This window comes from Corticium candelabrum, chromosome 7, assembly GCF_963422355.1.
Source record: "Corticium candelabrum chromosome 7, ooCorCand1.1, whole genome shotgun sequence".
Taxonomy (NCBI): domain Eukaryota; kingdom Metazoa; phylum Porifera; class Homoscleromorpha; order Homosclerophorida; family Plakinidae; genus Corticium; species Corticium candelabrum.
The window spans coordinates 3,671,523-3,688,061 of NC_085091.1; the positions used below are offsets into that span (position 1 = coordinate 3,671,523).

A 16,539-nucleotide genomic window follows, 5' to 3' on the forward strand; every position below is an offset into this window, starting at 1 on the left:
TAATATTCAAAAATAAACAGAAGTAAACAATAAAATAGAAGTCACACTACACAAGTTTTGCGTCAAGTGACCAATTGAGCATTTACTAAAAGTCTGACAACAATTTTTTACATTTTATTTTATATTCAATTCGTATGACATTAGTAGACTGTGGCACTGATGTTACAGTGTAGCAATAACGGACGGTAAACACACAAACAAACACGCAAACAAACAGAAACACATGTACAACTAGAAACGCATTAAAACCAGACAGCTAGAACAAACAAACAGATCAACAGACACACAACCAGACAGACACGTGGACAAACAAAGAGATCAACAGATACATGGACAAACAAACAAATCAACAGACACACAACCAGAGAGACACATAAACAAACAGACATATGCACAAGCAAATGCACAGACAGAAAACACCAGAAACAAAAAAAACAAGCACACAAGCAGACAAACACTTTTACATTTTAAGTAATTCAATTAATTTTTTAATAACTGATTAAAATCTATTTTATTTTACAATTAATACAATTAGTTGCAAATATAACACGTCCACATTGTCAAACTAGTTTACAAAATCACACGTTATACAAACTGCATGCAACTGGATTACCACTTTGTATTACCGGAGATGCAGCAAGTGATCTCGGCGACATTTCAGGACTGGAGACAGTTGATACATTAGTTGCGAGTTGTGGAAGCGATGCATTAACATCAGAGACTATGACTGGTGAGACAACCTCACGCAATGATCGTAACTGACCAGATTGACTGATAGGCGGGCAGCGAGTCTAACACACCAAACAAATTAGAAATTCATTCTGTATGGGCAAAGAGCAAATATAGCTTATCACTTCAGATTCTGGATTTCTTGAGTATTCTATCTCCAAACGATATGGCTTTCCACGTACAAAGCCAGTTAAGGTACATTGTATATATTTACTTTATAAAAATGCTCTAAATATCCAACTAAACCAGTCTAATTAACAGTTCTGAGGTGGTTAAACAGTAAAAATATGCCTTGATTAATTACTAGCCTTTAGATCTGGCGTCAATTGGCATACCAACAGGATATGTGTGTGCTATGATCTAGGTGTTGTCAACATGCATTGTCTGTCAGATGTGTAGACAGCAAATAGTAATTGGTTCGGCCTAAAGTGCATTAGTAGGCGTGACCATTTAATATGCGCTATAAAGTGTAATTTTGTTCACTTGATGATTGGGCAGTGCAGTAAACACAGATGGAAAAAAGCAATCATGAATGGCAGTATGAAATACACCAATGTCTCTTAATTAAACACGTACAGTGCAGTGTACACAAATTGGAAAGACTGTGTTTAGTTATTACAACTAAAATGTTAAAATTCACGTGGTAATAATTATCACGTATAAATTAGTTATTTAATTAGCTCATCATTAAACCGAAAGTTGATGAGCAATCTTCAAATATTGGTCCGTATTGGTCCGGTCATGGCCGGACCTGCCAAAATGCTGTCTACGCCTCTGTCTGTACTGGCCGGATTTTGTTAACTTTATTAATTATTGCCAAGCATGGTCTGGACAAATGCAATCATACAATAACTGTCTCTGCCCGAATGATGGCCTCTGAGTGGTCATTCCGACATCATGCAGGTTAGATTTTTCTAAACAAATAAGCACCCAAAGATCTTTACAGACTGACTTTATGACTTCAGCAAGACAAACAGGCAATTACAGTAAAATAAAAATTAGCGAATAGTGTTAGCGTCAAGTGTTACATGCAATAAATATCTATTAAGTATGTTATCGACTGTAAATAACTGAAAGAGACAGACAGATTGACCGACTGGCTGGCAAAAAATAACAGATGAACAAAAAAGGAAATATGAAAACAGTGAAGAGATAAAAACAAATAACAAACAAGCGCTGCAGACATACTGACAAAAAAATCCATATATGCATGGACTTACAACCAATGAGTATACACAAATGACGAACAAACAATAAACAAAAACATACAGATAAACAACAAACAAAGAAACAAAAAACACAACAAACAACAAAAAGAACAAACAAAACAAACACACAACAAACAAAAAACAAACACACAACAAACAAAACAACAAAAAACAAGGAGAAAGAGAAACAAACGAAAATCAACTCTCTAAGCATTGCTACCTTCAAAATGTCAGAACACGCTAAGAGTCAAAACATGTAACAAACAACACAACAATATCTGGTAAGATGGATATCATGTCCAAATTTGATGACGTCATTATGTGACAGATTGACAGCTCCGTTTTGCACTCTGCAATCGTTCACGTACGTGCCGTGAGCCGTATTGCAATCTTGCAACACAAAGCACTCGTACATGTCACGCCTCTCAATCACCGCATGAAGCAGTTCGATACTCAGAGTCTGCAAAAAACGGATGCTAAAAATGTGAAAGCGACCCGACGTGCTAAAGGAGCCTCAATACTTACTTGCAAGTTAATATCGCACGAAGCATCTCTTCCAATTTTCGTAACGTCGCCAAGCTCAATTATTCCGTCGTTCGATCGCAGCAAGCCTCGCAAAGAAACCATGTTTAGTGATTGGCCTGGTAACGTGGATTATCCGGGTCAGACACTAAATAATCACGTGACTTTTAAAACCAGTTTGTACAGTGTACTCACGTGACTTTCAAAACCAGTTTGTAAAGTGTCAATAAAAACTAAGTTCTATGTTTTACAACAATAGTAACTTTTTGCTTCGAACTTTAAAATGTTTAGAAAACAAGTTGGTGATTACTGTATGATGCGGCAAAAGGGTCTAGCTACGCGATACTAGAAAATCACGTGCTAAATTATAGGCTAAAGCGCGTTACCCAAATAATTACATGCAGCAAAATGTGGCAATATCTTTGGGTTCATTGTGTGTATCACTTGGCCAGATGGTTTCCACGAAATGATCGACGCAAAATGTGAGTCAACCGTCTGTGTAGCTACCTACAATTCTTTTTCGTATTTCATTTGTTTCCTTCTCTATCTGTCAATACAGACGGCTGCTGCTTTTCTTCTTTAGCTCTGCTCTACTTGTCCCTCTCTTCATTGTGTTGCTGCTGTAAGTTATTAGTCAACAGAGCGGTTGCTATGGGTATGTGGTGTTACTGGTTTCTGTTGCTATGGACGTGTAGAGATCAGTCGACGCGCTACTGCAGCGGGAATCTCTTCAATCTGTGTGTGGCGAGCATATGTTTTACAGTTTGTATGATCGGTACGTTGTGACCCGATAATTGTGCGAAAATATTAATAATTAACTATTATTATAAACGCATACGCACTCACGCACACACATTGACACACGCGCGCGCGCGCGCGCACACACACACACACACACACACACACACACACACACACACACACACACACACACACACACACACACACACACACACACACACACACACATAGTAGCTCTGAAGCGACGGTGTAAACACAGCTTTATTTACTAGTTATAATAATTAATAATAAAAAGGTAAATAAATAATAAATAAATAATATAACAGCAATAATAAAATATTAATAATTAAGTATATTATGTGTCGCTATGCCCCTCCATAATGGGCAAGTGGGGTCTTTTCCCCCATCTGGGCACCCACCAACCCGACAGGTGAGCCCGGTGGGGTACGTACATGTTTCCGTGTAGTCCATACGGCGATCAATGACTAGCCAATTCGATATAGATTGCAGGCATTACGGTGACCGCGAACTCGTGGACAGCACACCTAGTGGATATCAACGACCACCAGGAAAGCACTGAACGTCATTGTCAACGGACCGTTCGCCAGACCACAGAAACTCCCCAACGACTGAAACAAGTCATAGTCTCATGGATAAAGCTAGAGAAACATGAGAAAGAAAGACAAGTTTCACAATTTACTGTCGTCACTGGGGTTTGAACCCCCAAACCATGGAGTGGTAGCCATTGTCGCTAACCACTAAGCCACGGCGGTGACTTATTATTATTATTATTATTATTATTATTATTATTATTATTACTAATAATAAAAAGGTAAATAAATAATAAATATTTAATAAAACAGCACTAATTAAATTATTGCTGAGAAGCATGACATGGCATACAGCATAACAATGTGTTGGATCAGATTCCGGCTAAATTTAGTTTTTATTCGATCGGCCATCATGTGCCTCGGAATGCAGAAGAAGAAAAAATATAACAACATCACCAAAAGTCTTGGCTACTGCTGAGAGTCAACTGAAAGGCTGATTACATCTAGCATGGACAGAATTGATATCATGTACAGCTGGACACATTATTTGATTCTAACTAGTGTTACTATGCAATTTTCTACTGTATGTGCAATAATAAAGTTGTTGAGTTGTTATCAACTGCCATAATAGTGTATCATCATATAATTATCTGTAATTTATTAGTAACTAAATTATCATTATATACTAATAAATTATTTTGATTCTTATTTTCAACATTCACACTTGACATAGACATGGGCATAATTATGGAGCCACCCTGAGCATGTGACCCAGATTAAGAAGTTATTAGACTTTCTCAGACAGTCCAAGTAGATGCATCTACAGTGACAGCTGCACTTTGTAGTAAATTAAAACAAGTCATAATGGTGAGGTAATGGCTCTGATTGTGCCATCCACATGTCTGAGATTGCAGGAGATGTGTGACCTGTTGAGACACATGACTGCTTCTTGCTGCCAGTTCAATCAGTAAATTTGAAAGTTAATAATCAAAATCATTTTCAAAAAGCTTCTAAACAATAAAATGACTTTGTTTATTTTAGAAGACATACTCAAAGATTAAATAGAGGCTATACGTTTCAGTTTACTTGCATATTCTGAGTCTATTCTCATCTGCTCTTGTGACGTCACAACATGAACGGTTTAGACCAGCAATTGAGACTAAATTTCGTTGGTCACTGTTCTGCAGTGCTAATGTCCTGTCCAGTCCTTTCTGTCACAGTCCGGTTAGCAAAGATTGCTGACGGAGTGACTTTAGGTTTGCAACAATGTACAGAAATATGGCGACTGTTATAGAGAAATCAGCTGTTTCGATTGAGCGCTAAGCAATTTCTAGCTGGGAAATGGTCAGCTGTCTTCTCAAATCACCTGTGCTTTCTCTCAAGTCGCATTCAGCTGATGTTTTCAGTATCTCACGGTCGTGTTCTATTGCGTAAATGCCAAGCGCTCGCCAATTCAGCCCACGTTCTAGAGGCAAGATCGAAGGTCTCCACCAGACGGGCTTGTCTCATCGTGAAATTGCCAGATTGGTAGAAAAGTCTCGTGGGGCAGTACAGAAGTGCGTGAAACGATGGGAAGAAGGCAGTAGTGATTACATCAAGCGATCTGGAAGGAAAAGATCAACGTCAGCTAGGGAGGATCGTTTACTCGAACGACTTGCACTGACTGACAGAAAGGTGACGACGAGACGGTTGCAAGATAGACTTTCAGCGGCATGTGGGAAGTCATTGTCTGAAGAACCATCACTCGCCGTCTCAGGAAAAAAGGAATTTGTGCTCGCCGTCCACGCAAGAAGCCGCAGTTGAATCGTGAACATCAGCGATGTCGACGTGCGTGGGCGGTCACCCAGCGTGGCTGGACGTTGGAGGACTGGAAACGTGTTGTCTTTTCCGATGAGGTGAAAATCAGCATCGGAAGTGATGGCTGCCTGTACGTGGCGGAGAAAAGGGGAGGAATTTAGCGCAGAATCTTGTCAGCCAGTAGTGCAGCATCCAACGAGCATTATGCTATGGGGTTGCATCAGCTTTCTAGGTGTAGGCTCTCTTCATCGCATACGAGGCCGTCTAAATTCAGAAGACCACCAACAGATCCTGGGTGATGTCATGCTGCCAGATGCTCGTCGTTTCGTCGGTGAAGATTTTATCTTTCAGCAAGACAACGCGACAATTCACACCTCGCGCTCAACAGCCAATGGCTGCGGGACAACGAGGTTACTGTCTTGGACTGGGCTGCTAAGTCGCCAGATGCAAACCCCATTGAAAATCTATGGCATGTTCTGAAGGTTCGGGCAAATGAAAAACATCCTGAAACCAAGAGTTGTGGGAAGCAGTGCAGATGGCTTGGCGCGAAATACCCCAGGGATTAATTAACAACCTGATAGGGAGTGTCCCAAGACGAATTGAGGCTATAGGACAAGCGAGAGGAGGAGCAACCAAGTATTGAGAATTTAACGGAGTGTGTGTGGGTTATTTGGAGTGTGTGTGTGACCCGTTGAACTAAACCAGCTTTTTTAAAAGCCACAAATTTCTTCAAAGGCAGCGAAATCCTGACATGGTAATGCAGGGGGCAGTGGTTAGTCTGGTCATCCCTTAATCGTTTTGTTGCTACGAGTTGTCAAAGCGTCCAATCAAAACAATATCAATACTCAATTAGCATGATTTGATGTAGAATCAGATGCAGCTTTTATAGGCGGGTCAGCAGGTATATTCATAAATCTGCAATGTTCTGTTGATTTTCCTGCCTCAGCTGATATGAGGGGTGGCTCCATAATTATGCCCATGTCTGTATCTACACCTACTGTGTACTTTTGGGTAGTCTCCACTTGATCCAATCTAAACTGTATAACACCTTGTGTTGAGTAAGTTCTGCAAATACTTTTTATAAAACAATGACTTTCAAGTACAAGGCCAAATAATTTTTAAAATAAATTACAAAAACAGTATAAGCCCATGGGGTATTATGGTAAAGGTTTGTAACTAACACCTGTACATCAATTAATTAATGTTGCTGTAACTGTGTTTGCAGGGTTTTCATTTTTGTTTACTCTTATGGACCCCGTCCCATGGCAGGTGAGACTCGTGTTTCATGTATATGGCCTGGGAACAGCGATTCTAGGAGTGCTTCTCTTGCAAGGGGTTCTTGATGGTCAAGAAGATTGTGTAAGAAATAGGATGGCTGTAGAAGTGAAAAAAGAAAGGAACAACTGGGTGCATGGCAAACAGACTGACAGAGAGACAGACAGACACAGACAGATGGACAAACAGACAGACAGACAGATGGACAAACAGACAGACAGACGGACAGACAAACAGAGACAGACAGACAGATGGACAAACAAACAGACAGACAGACATTTCATTCATCATTTCTTCGCAGGCATCTTTTGTTCCAGCTCTCTACTACGTGTCACTTGCGTATGCAGTCTTGTCCACACTCAGCATGGGTACACATCACACCCTTGCATGTACACACATCTACCAACACTAACCATAATTATTATTATACTTGCAGCCATCTTCGTCATCCTGATTCCTCTCTGGCTTATCAATCACTTTAAAAAGAATTCGCTGCTGGACAGACAGCACAAGGAGGGCTGCTGCTATGAGCCGGTCAGAGTCTGTAGCTGCTTATGGCATGTGTGATGGCATCTACAGTCGATAGAGAGTGCACAGTACACACATACAGATTTAGATATAGAAAAGGTAGTTTATAGTTATAATATTTGTTGTACATTGTATGAATATGGATAGTCACTAAGTGTAATATAAGGATGTTACAGGAAAACAGTCGTGTTTTGTTTAGTTAAAATGTGTACAAATACATTGATTTCAATTCTACATTTCACCTCTTTATAGTGCAGGCAGTGTATGTCCGTTACTGTGTTACATACGAAAGGTATGAGACTGTACACCATTGCTCCCGCTTAAAAACTTGCTCAAGCTGTAAGCACTGTACTAGTACTGCCTGTTAGAAACAATTTTGCTATTCCACAGAAAGTGTAAACGGCAGTCTGATACAGTTGACAGTTTGAGCTGACCATTTCAAAGGGTGGCTGATACACGAAGAGAGAGAGGACGTAATAGAAATAATCTTTTCCAGAAATGTTGGAATTTGTAAGGCATCATTATCTATGGCAGTGACTACTGTTGCTATAAAAACGTTTCTGTACAAATAGATTTGAATTAGAAAGACTTGTACACCAGTTTTAATTCCATTAAAATATTAGGGCGCGTTTCCACTAGTGCCTAGACCGGTTTAACAAGTGGTTTAAGCTAAACTGGTTTAAGAATTGACCTGTTTCCACCTGCACTAAGCCAGTTATATGTCAAACCTAAACCTATTTCTTAAACCTACTTCGAAGTAGGTTTAGCAAAGTGGTTTAGGTTTAACTGTCACGTGACATTAGCGCGCTTGTTTAGATGGCTTCTGACGATGTCGTTTTGATGATATTGACTGTCTTGCTGGGATAGGATTGCCTTAAAAGATGTAAGGATCGTTAACAAGGGGAGACAAATCAGTAGCTGCGGAGAGAGACAAGACGGTGTCTTTGGTCATCGCCACGCAAATTCCTACTAGCAGATGCTGAATCAGTGAAAACCAGCAGTTGCTCTGACTCGGTGGCAAAGCAGCCCAATACTTCAAAGTAAGGCGTTCCCAGACGGTTTGTTTTGCACATCCCGGATGTGCAAGTTCCTAGTGGAAACAGCGCTTTCTTGAACTGGTTTAGTTCTTAAACCCATTTAAGCTAAACTAGTTTAAGGTGCAGCTAGTGGAAACACGGCCTTAGTTTTCATGTTTATGCCCATACACTATTCAAAAATACACCTTTACAACAATTTCAACCTGTGGCATTCCTTAACGTCCAAAATTGGGGAGGGAGCTGCTGGGATTAACCCCGGTTTAACATTTAATTTTATGAGGCCTGGACCAGAGTCATTATATAAATGGCCACGCCTACCAATACGGAGTCTGGGCTCCCAGGCCTCTATAGCGACACCACTGATTTCAACGCAACATGTTTCATCTCGCACTCTGGCTTGCGAGGCTACACGTACATACGGCGAATTTTTTTTTTGGGCCCACTTTCTTCAGTACCCGGATAAACGTCCCGTATACCTGTAATCTGCACGTGACGTTGGCAGAAGGAACGTAACATGATTGTATTGTTGTTTGCGTTCGTTGACTACTGCGCACCTTGCGACGCCACACCATTGACGTTGCTGAAGCGGTAGCTGCGTCGTAATTTTCGAACTCGGGGCCATCAAAGCACATACGCACAAAGTTGCTATAGCAGGTAGGCTAGACGTTTCGTCTACCTTACGTTGTGATAACTTATTTTTCTTAGTTCATAATTCAGCAGAAATCTGCGTCAGTGCACTTGCATCGCAAAGGAGCTGTTCCAACTTTCAGCTGTTCAACCAGAGACCTCTTCAAACTGGTGTACACGTAATACAGCTAGCTATCTATTAAAATATGCAGACTACTAGTAGCTAGACTACGGTACGTATAGTCACGTAGACATAGATTAACTTTTTAGTTCTTCAGGAACATTGCATGGGCTTACACGTAATCTATACCTTACATTGTATATCTATAGTAAACATGCTTCTAAGTATAAAGTTTATAATAAACTGTCAACATTTTTGCTGTTCTGCTGAATACTGGTGGACAGACTGTGCTGTCTCTTTATCTTTTGTATTCGCTTCGGCATCACATACCTACTGACAGAAGGAGTTGTTTGAGTTGATCTCCTACTATTAAACACACTGGGGCAGCCAGCTCTTGCAGGAACAGAGCTTGAATTTCTCATGTGTTTTCGTCTGCTGAGGGCTGTAGGCTGCACCCAAATTCTTTGCCTGTGCTTTGTTATCCCTGTATGACTGCCAAAAGTGTGTAATGCTGAAACTAAACGCTGCTGCTTGGTCGGTGGATGTGTTGATTTTCCTCAACATTTCCAGTAGTTTCACAAAACTTTTTAACAGCTGTCAGATACCCATCATTATTTGTCATGTTGGGGGCAAGTCCAGTTTCTAGGTCAACCATGACTTCATTGAGACTTGTTTTGACTGTCTCAATTGTCTGATTCTTGTCTTCACCACTACTGGGTATTTCAGTCTCCTTCATGGTTGTTTTCTGCCTTTTCTGTTGGAACAGATCATCATCCAGCATGGCTGATTCTTTGAAAGAATGTCGTATGTCTTCATTATGCCACTGAATATCAACAGAGAGGGACTGCAAGTACTCTTCATCTGACTTTTGGTGAAGACTGCTATAGAAGCTAATGAGTTGGCAATCTTTTTACAAGAGCTACGTCTGCAAGGAGCTGATGGGGATCAACAGCAACGAGGAGTGGAGAACGTGAAGGATGAGAAGTTGGCTGTTGTGGAGGACAAAGCAGCAGCATTGGGTACAGATTGCAGTGACTGGATTGTGTAGCACGTGTTTGCTGATAGAGTGACGGATAAGCAGACAAACGGATAGACTGACACTGTCACAGACAGATGGATAGACGGACAGATGGACAGACACACAGATGTACAGATGGACAGACTCATACAGACAGATGGACAGACTCACAGACAGAAAGATAGACAGAAATGGATGGGACAGACAGACAGACAAACAATGGACAGACAGATGGACAGAAAAACAGATGGACAAACAATTGACAGACAGACATACAAACAATGGACAGACAGACAGACAAACAATGGACATATATTTGACAGACAAGCAAACAAACAATGGATAGACAGATGGACAAACAATTGACAGACACAGACAAACAATGGACAGACACATAGACAAACAATTGACAGACAGACAGACAGAGACAGGTGGACAAACAATTGACAGACACAGGCAAGCAGTGGACAGACACACAGACAAACAATGGACAGACACACAGACAAACAATTGACAGACAGATGGACATACAGACAGACATGTGGACAAACAATTGACAGGCACAGGCAAGCAATGGACAGACAGGTGAACAAACAATTGATAGACACAGGCAAGCAATGGACAGACAGGTGGACAAACAATTGATAGACACAGACAAACAATGGACAGACACATAGACAAACAATTGACGGACAGGTTGACAAACAATTGACAGATGACAAATGTATCATGAATGGTAAATACACCACACACACACACACACACACACACACACACACACACACACACACACACACACACACACACACACACACACACACACCTATCTGCCACACCCACGCACTTTTCATCTAAACTCATTTCAAGTCTCTGTTTGTCTGTTGTGTCCTTTTGTGGTGTGAAACACAGAAGTTGCATGACGTCGATTAGTTTATGTGTTGGATGTATTTCATATGTGTTGCAGGGTTGAGGCGATCGAATGGCTACGAAAGGAGACGATTGTTACTTCTATTATAATACTGAATGTCTGAAGGTACAGTTGATATAGTCACCAATCATGTGAATTATTGATTAATAATTTATTAATATAAATTAATTGTATGCTATTTATTTATATTAATAAATAAAAAATAAATAAATAAATAATTTGCATACAATTAATTTATATAAATAAATAAAAATACAAATTAATTGTATGCAAATTATTGATTTATTAATTAATAAATAAAAATAAATTAATTAATAATTTGCATATAATTAATTTATATAAATTAATTGTATACAATTTTTTTTATTTTTGTTATTTAATAATAATTTATTTATATAAATTATTTGTATGCAAATTATTTTTTATTTTTTGTACGTCTTGACTGTCGTCTCTATTCCAGGGTGACCAATGCCCTTTCTGTCACAGTCAAGCTGCACTCGGTAACAACACTGTCTGTGCGTTGTGGCTACAAGGGTCGTGCTTTCGATCAGCATGTCCGTTCAGACATATGCATATCACTGTGAATGGTGACACTTTCGTCTATTTCTCACATTCTTGTGAGAATGTCGAATGTTTAGCCAGTTGAAGAGTGAGTTGTTGTGTTGCTTTGAGATTCAACCGAGTGGCTGCCTCAAGCCCAACTGTCCTTTCAAGCATTTCAAGCCAAGAAATGTGATCACACTGGGAACGAGCTCAATGCCGGTGATGTCAACGACACAGCCAGTTGGTACGATGTTTTAATTAATTAATGGGAGAGTTCAGGGGATAGCAGCATGTACAGACAAGTGGGCAAATGGTTGGACTTGATAGACAGACAGAGGGAAAGAGACGGATGATGGGAAGTTGATTGGATGGAAGGGAAGACGTGTAGACAGATGGAGAATCAAAGATGTTTGGATGGATGGACAGACAGACAGATGGACAGACAGACAGACAGACAGACAGGCAGATGGACAGACAGACAGGCAGATGGACAGACAGACAGACAGACAGGCAGATGGACAGACGTAATAGTGTTGAAATTTTAAATATATGTATTGACAGAGAGATGGACAGACAGACAGGCAAATGGACAGACAGACAGACAGACAGACAGATGGAGAATCAAAGATGTTTGGATGGATGGACAGACAGACAGACAGACAGACAGATGGAGAATCAAAGTGACTAGCCTCCACCCTGTCCCGACTCTACTTCCTGTCTGTACAGCATGACGCAACTTCCACGTACGGATGGGACAGACGAAATGGCACTTATCTATAGATGTTTGGATGGATGGATAGACAATGGACAGATAGACAGATGGAGAGAAGGACAGACAGAGAGATGGACATACATACATACAGACAGATGACAGACAGACAATGGACAGACTTACAGACAGACAGATAATGGACAGACAAGTAGACAAACAGACAGAAAGATGGACAGGCAAGTAGACAAACAGACAGAAAGATGGACAGACAGATAGACAGATGGACATACAGACAGACAGACAAATGGACAGACAAGTAGACAAACAGACAGAAAGATGGACAAACAATACACAAACAGGAGAGAGAGAGGACAGACAGAGAGATGGACATGCAAACAGACAGATGAACAGACAGACAGACAGACAATGGACCGATAAGTAGACAAACAGACAGAGAGATGGACAAACAATGGACAGACAGAGAGATGGACATACAAGCAGACTGATGGACAGATTCATGAATGAAAGAAGACACTAATCCTGTACAATCCCTCCATCCCTCCACAGTAAAGATCTACATTTTGTATTTTGTTTCAGTTGCTGTCAGACCGTCTGTTTGTGCTTCTACCAACTTGGTTCAAGCACAGGACACGGAGATGCCAAATTTCCGTGAGAATCACTCTTGTGTGTTGCTTGGCTAAATATCAGTAATGAGAACTCGTCTCTTGTGTCAGGTGGAGTTGTAAAGGAAGTGATGACGTCTCTATCAGCCCAGTCAGACAACAAAGGAACATCAAATTTGACTGTTAGTGGGCGGATAGTCACACTAAGAAAACCGATAGGTGAGGGTGTGTGTGTGTGTGTGTGTGTGTGTGTGTGTGTGTGTGTGTGTGTGTGTGTGTGTGTGTGTTTGTCTGTGTGTGTGTGTGTGTGTGTGTGTGTGTGTGTTGTGTGTGTCCAAGTGCCTGGATATTATCCTTGCTGTCCCGGGTTTCTTGTACACGACGCACTGTGCAGAAAGTCAACAGTAACGATTCCGGTATTTATAGTTCTTGTTTGACTCTATTGTGGTAGCGTCTTTCTTGGCCTCAACGCGTGTTGAATATGTGTGTGCTGTTAGAAGCATCTTCTTCTGCTTGCAGTTTGGCATGGGAATGGTCTGCTAACTACATAAATCAGGAATTAGGTATAGCAATTGAGTTTTAGAACAGCAGTTGAAAAAATTCTTGGTACATTTCTAATAAATAAATAGATTTTGGGCAAGGATTGAATTATCAAGATTGATATTCTAAACATTTGTGTGTAAGCAATGCTAGTATGTATACCTTGCTTTGTCAACATTTGCTTAATATTTAATTTAAAGAATTTTGAGAAATTTTTAGAATACTTTGACGTGTGCTGGTGTGTGCTGGGTTTGATAGTTAATTAATTCAACATCTAAAATTTAGTTTCAATCATTTGTCTGTTAATTTGCAGTTTGATAATGATTTAGACAGCCTACATTGATTGATTTGTACCGCCAATTTATATATAGTCAATATTATTGTATACAGGCAATATTGATTGATGTATACTGTACAGTAAATATTGATTGATATATACATTAGCAATAGTGTTGAGCTTAACCTTGTTTCGAAGACTGACATTCTCTATTTCAAGTTAGTCAAGAAGCAGCAAGACGTCTATGTGGAAACATGGATTATTTTGGTGACCTTGTTCTTTAGTGTGGACATAGACTTTTTTTGTGGATAAAACCCCATGATGCAACCAGTGAAATTATTTGGCATGCACTGCTTGTAGATAACAAGGAATTCAAACGAGAACTAAAACGAAGGATCGAGCAATAATAGTCTTACTATATATCAATCGATATTGACTGGCTGTATAAGATCATATTGACTATCTATAAATAGACTGTATAAATCAATCAATGTAGGCTGTAGAAATCATTATCAAACTGTAAATTTACAGACAAATATGATTTTAGGTATAATTTTACATGTTGAATTAACTATCAAACCCAACACACCTCAGATTATTCAAAAAATTTCTCAATTTAAAAAAATTAAGTATTAAATAAATGTAGGAAAAGTGAGGTATGCTATACATTCTTTACATATACTTTACATGTATACGATACATGGTTTGGTTGCAGCCAATAATACAGAAAGAGGATGTGCATGTGTAGAGGTATGGTTGGCATGTGAGGGTTGCCTCGTGATGAATTTGAAGCTAAAGAAGAGATCTCATTCTAGGAACACTTTCACTTGAGAGAGGACTGCAATTTGCCTCTGTAATTTTTGGAATAAGTTTATTTCTTGTGGCAGGGTACAAGACCTACGATACCACAAATATGACTCAATGTTAACTAATTAAGTTGTCACTATTACAGATAATCGTGAAATATTGGATTGGCTACCTGTATCGATCGGTATATACGTATCAACTTGTATTGGTCTAGATTATGAGTTATTGGAGAATAAGTAAAACTGTTTTATCAGTGCAACTTTAGCAAAAAAGGGATTTTGTACATGTTCCAGTGCAGGCATGTATGTATGTTTTGCCTTTAACAGCCAGTGCTGCAAAAATGGTGCAGCTATACTTTTTTGTGGTGTTCTGGACAGCAACAAATGTCCATATATATTGGTCCCTTGAAAATCAATGGTTCAGCGAGTGTGGTCCATGTCATTACACTGTACAAGTAACCAGTTCATGTACTGTACAGTCTTTTAATTAATTGATTAATTAAATGAAAAATTTTACTGAAGAAATGCTATGCTTAATATTTTGCATTGTGTGTAGGACATGTGAAGAAGATTGCATATATTTGGAAGGTTGGAGCAATGAATGGCATGTCAAAGTAGTGTCCAGCAAAATCATGCCACTATTCAAGCTGCTAGTGCAACAGCTGTGACATTTGTTGACCAGTTTACGATGCTGTATAATTCAATTCTAACCAGTTATAGTCATTACCGGTTGGATATAATAATATAACACACACACACACACACACACACACACACACACACACACACACACACACACACACACACACACACACACACACACACACACACACACACACACACACACACACACACAAACCACATATATAATAAGCTAAGTGTATACTGAGCACTGATAACAATCTGTGGCATATCAGTACTGAGTAGCAAGTCAAATAAAAACCTGTTTGTAGTTGTGTGTGTACAATGTTGCATTTAGTAACTCTTGCATACTGCTTCAAGTGTGTTTTAGCGAATTACGGTTAATTAGTAAATTCACGTACATATACCTGGGAGGCAATGGAGTTGACTTCATGTATTGCTTGGAACTCTCTAATTCCTTCAAGATTGAATACGCCAAATAGGAATGCACCGGCGTGAGTGTTGTCTCCAGCCTGCTCATTGATTCTTCCAGCCAGATTTCTGCAGGCAGGGCATCATTGGGCTACTGTGTGGGTCGCTAAAGTGAGTGGCTTTGCGCACAGTGATGAGCTGGCCCTTCTCTGGACTCACATTGGGAAAGGTCAGTCTCGTACAATCTTGCCTGTTTAGGTGTCTAGCGGACCTAGATGCATTGAAAAAGAAGTAGACACGTGATGGAGTGCAGATTGAGTCTCATGTACGTGTGCATAAGTACGGCTTCACTATCTAATCTGCCCTTGAATGTCGTAAGAAAAGAGCTCGAAACCTTGGCAAACATGTCGCGAAAGAAACAGGCGGGACTAAACGCACTTCTGACTGGATTTGGCGCGGATTACGTAAAGCCGGCACGTGAAGGACGGGCTTATGGCACGTGCAGATTACAGCTTATACGGGATGTTTATCCGGGTACTAAAGAAAGTGGGCCCAAAAAAAAAATTCGCTACATACGTGCTTTACTTTCTAGTGTTACAAATTAATTAAACTTACCTAAAAGAATGCCTTTACTTTTCACGAAACAAACGGAGAAGTACGAGACTGCAATCTGTTGCTCTTGCTGTAACTGTAAAGATGTCACACTATGTACTTAGACTAATATCAAGTAACCGTATTTGTCTGTAGCCTATCAATGCAACAACCACGTCACGTCCATTCTAAACAACTAAAACTCAAAAGGCTCTAGGAGACTACTGTACACATGCTGCAAAATGAATGCCAACGCTCCGCATGAATAAACGCACGCTACATAACTGAACGCGCGCCGCACCAACGAACGCG

The 16,539-nt window shown here is 39.9% G+C and overlaps 2 protein-coding genes across 8 annotated transcripts in view; one reads left to right on the plus strand and one right to left on the minus strand.

The window, feature by feature from the left end:
- LOC134181838 (forkhead-associated domain-containing protein 1-like) overlaps window positions 1-2,647 on the minus strand; it is a 21,218-nt gene extending 18,571 nt beyond the window's left edge. Inside the window, exons 1-4 of the mRNA XM_062649106.1 lie at window positions 2,463-2,647; window positions 2,232-2,397; window positions 855-907; window positions 627-791 (exon numbers count right to left, since the gene is read on the minus strand). Coding sequence (XP_062505090.1) covers window positions 627-791; window positions 855-907; window positions 2,232-2,397; window positions 2,463-2,564 — 486 coding nt within the window. The 5' untranslated portion in view covers window positions 2,565-2,647. The remainder of the gene's footprint in view (window positions 1-626; window positions 792-854; window positions 908-2,231; window positions 2,398-2,462) is intronic.
- Window positions 2,648-2,737: 90 nt separating this feature from the next.
- Window positions 2,738-15,325, plus strand: LOC134181840 (uncharacterized). 7 transcript variants are annotated; one of them, XR_009970205.1, is made up of 9 exons: window positions 2,738-2,941; window positions 3,019-3,081; window positions 3,155-3,234; window positions 6,774-6,907; window positions 7,125-7,191; window positions 7,260-7,357; window positions 9,903-10,155; window positions 11,119-11,187; window positions 11,543-12,081. XR_009970205.1 is itself a non-coding variant. In XM_062649112.1 (8 exons), the coding sequence occupies exons 5-8, from the start codon at window positions 11,713-11,715 to the stop codon at window positions 15,199-15,201; spliced, it is 399 nt and encodes a 132-aa protein (XP_062505096.1). In that variant the 5' UTR covers window positions 8,229-9,042; window positions 9,094-9,986; window positions 10,054-10,155; window positions 11,119-11,187; window positions 11,543-11,712; the 3' UTR covers window positions 15,202-15,325. The 7 variants fall into 7 exon arrangements, 5 of the variants coding, with proteins under 5 accessions (XP_062505097.1, XP_062505093.1, XP_062505094.1 ...); XR_009970206.1 differs by lacking the exons at window positions 11,119-11,187; window positions 11,543-12,081 and having other exon boundaries at window positions 6,774-6,817; window positions 6,882-6,907; window positions 9,903-9,923; XM_062649112.1 differs by lacking the exons at window positions 2,738-2,941; window positions 3,019-3,081; window positions 3,155-3,234; ... (1 more) ...; window positions 7,125-7,191; window positions 7,260-7,357 and adding exons at window positions 8,229-9,042; window positions 12,935-13,006; window positions 13,072-13,179; window positions 15,140-15,325 and having other exon boundaries at window positions 9,094-9,986; window positions 10,054-10,155; window positions 11,543-11,869.
- Window positions 15,326-16,539: the final 1,214 nt, after the last annotated feature.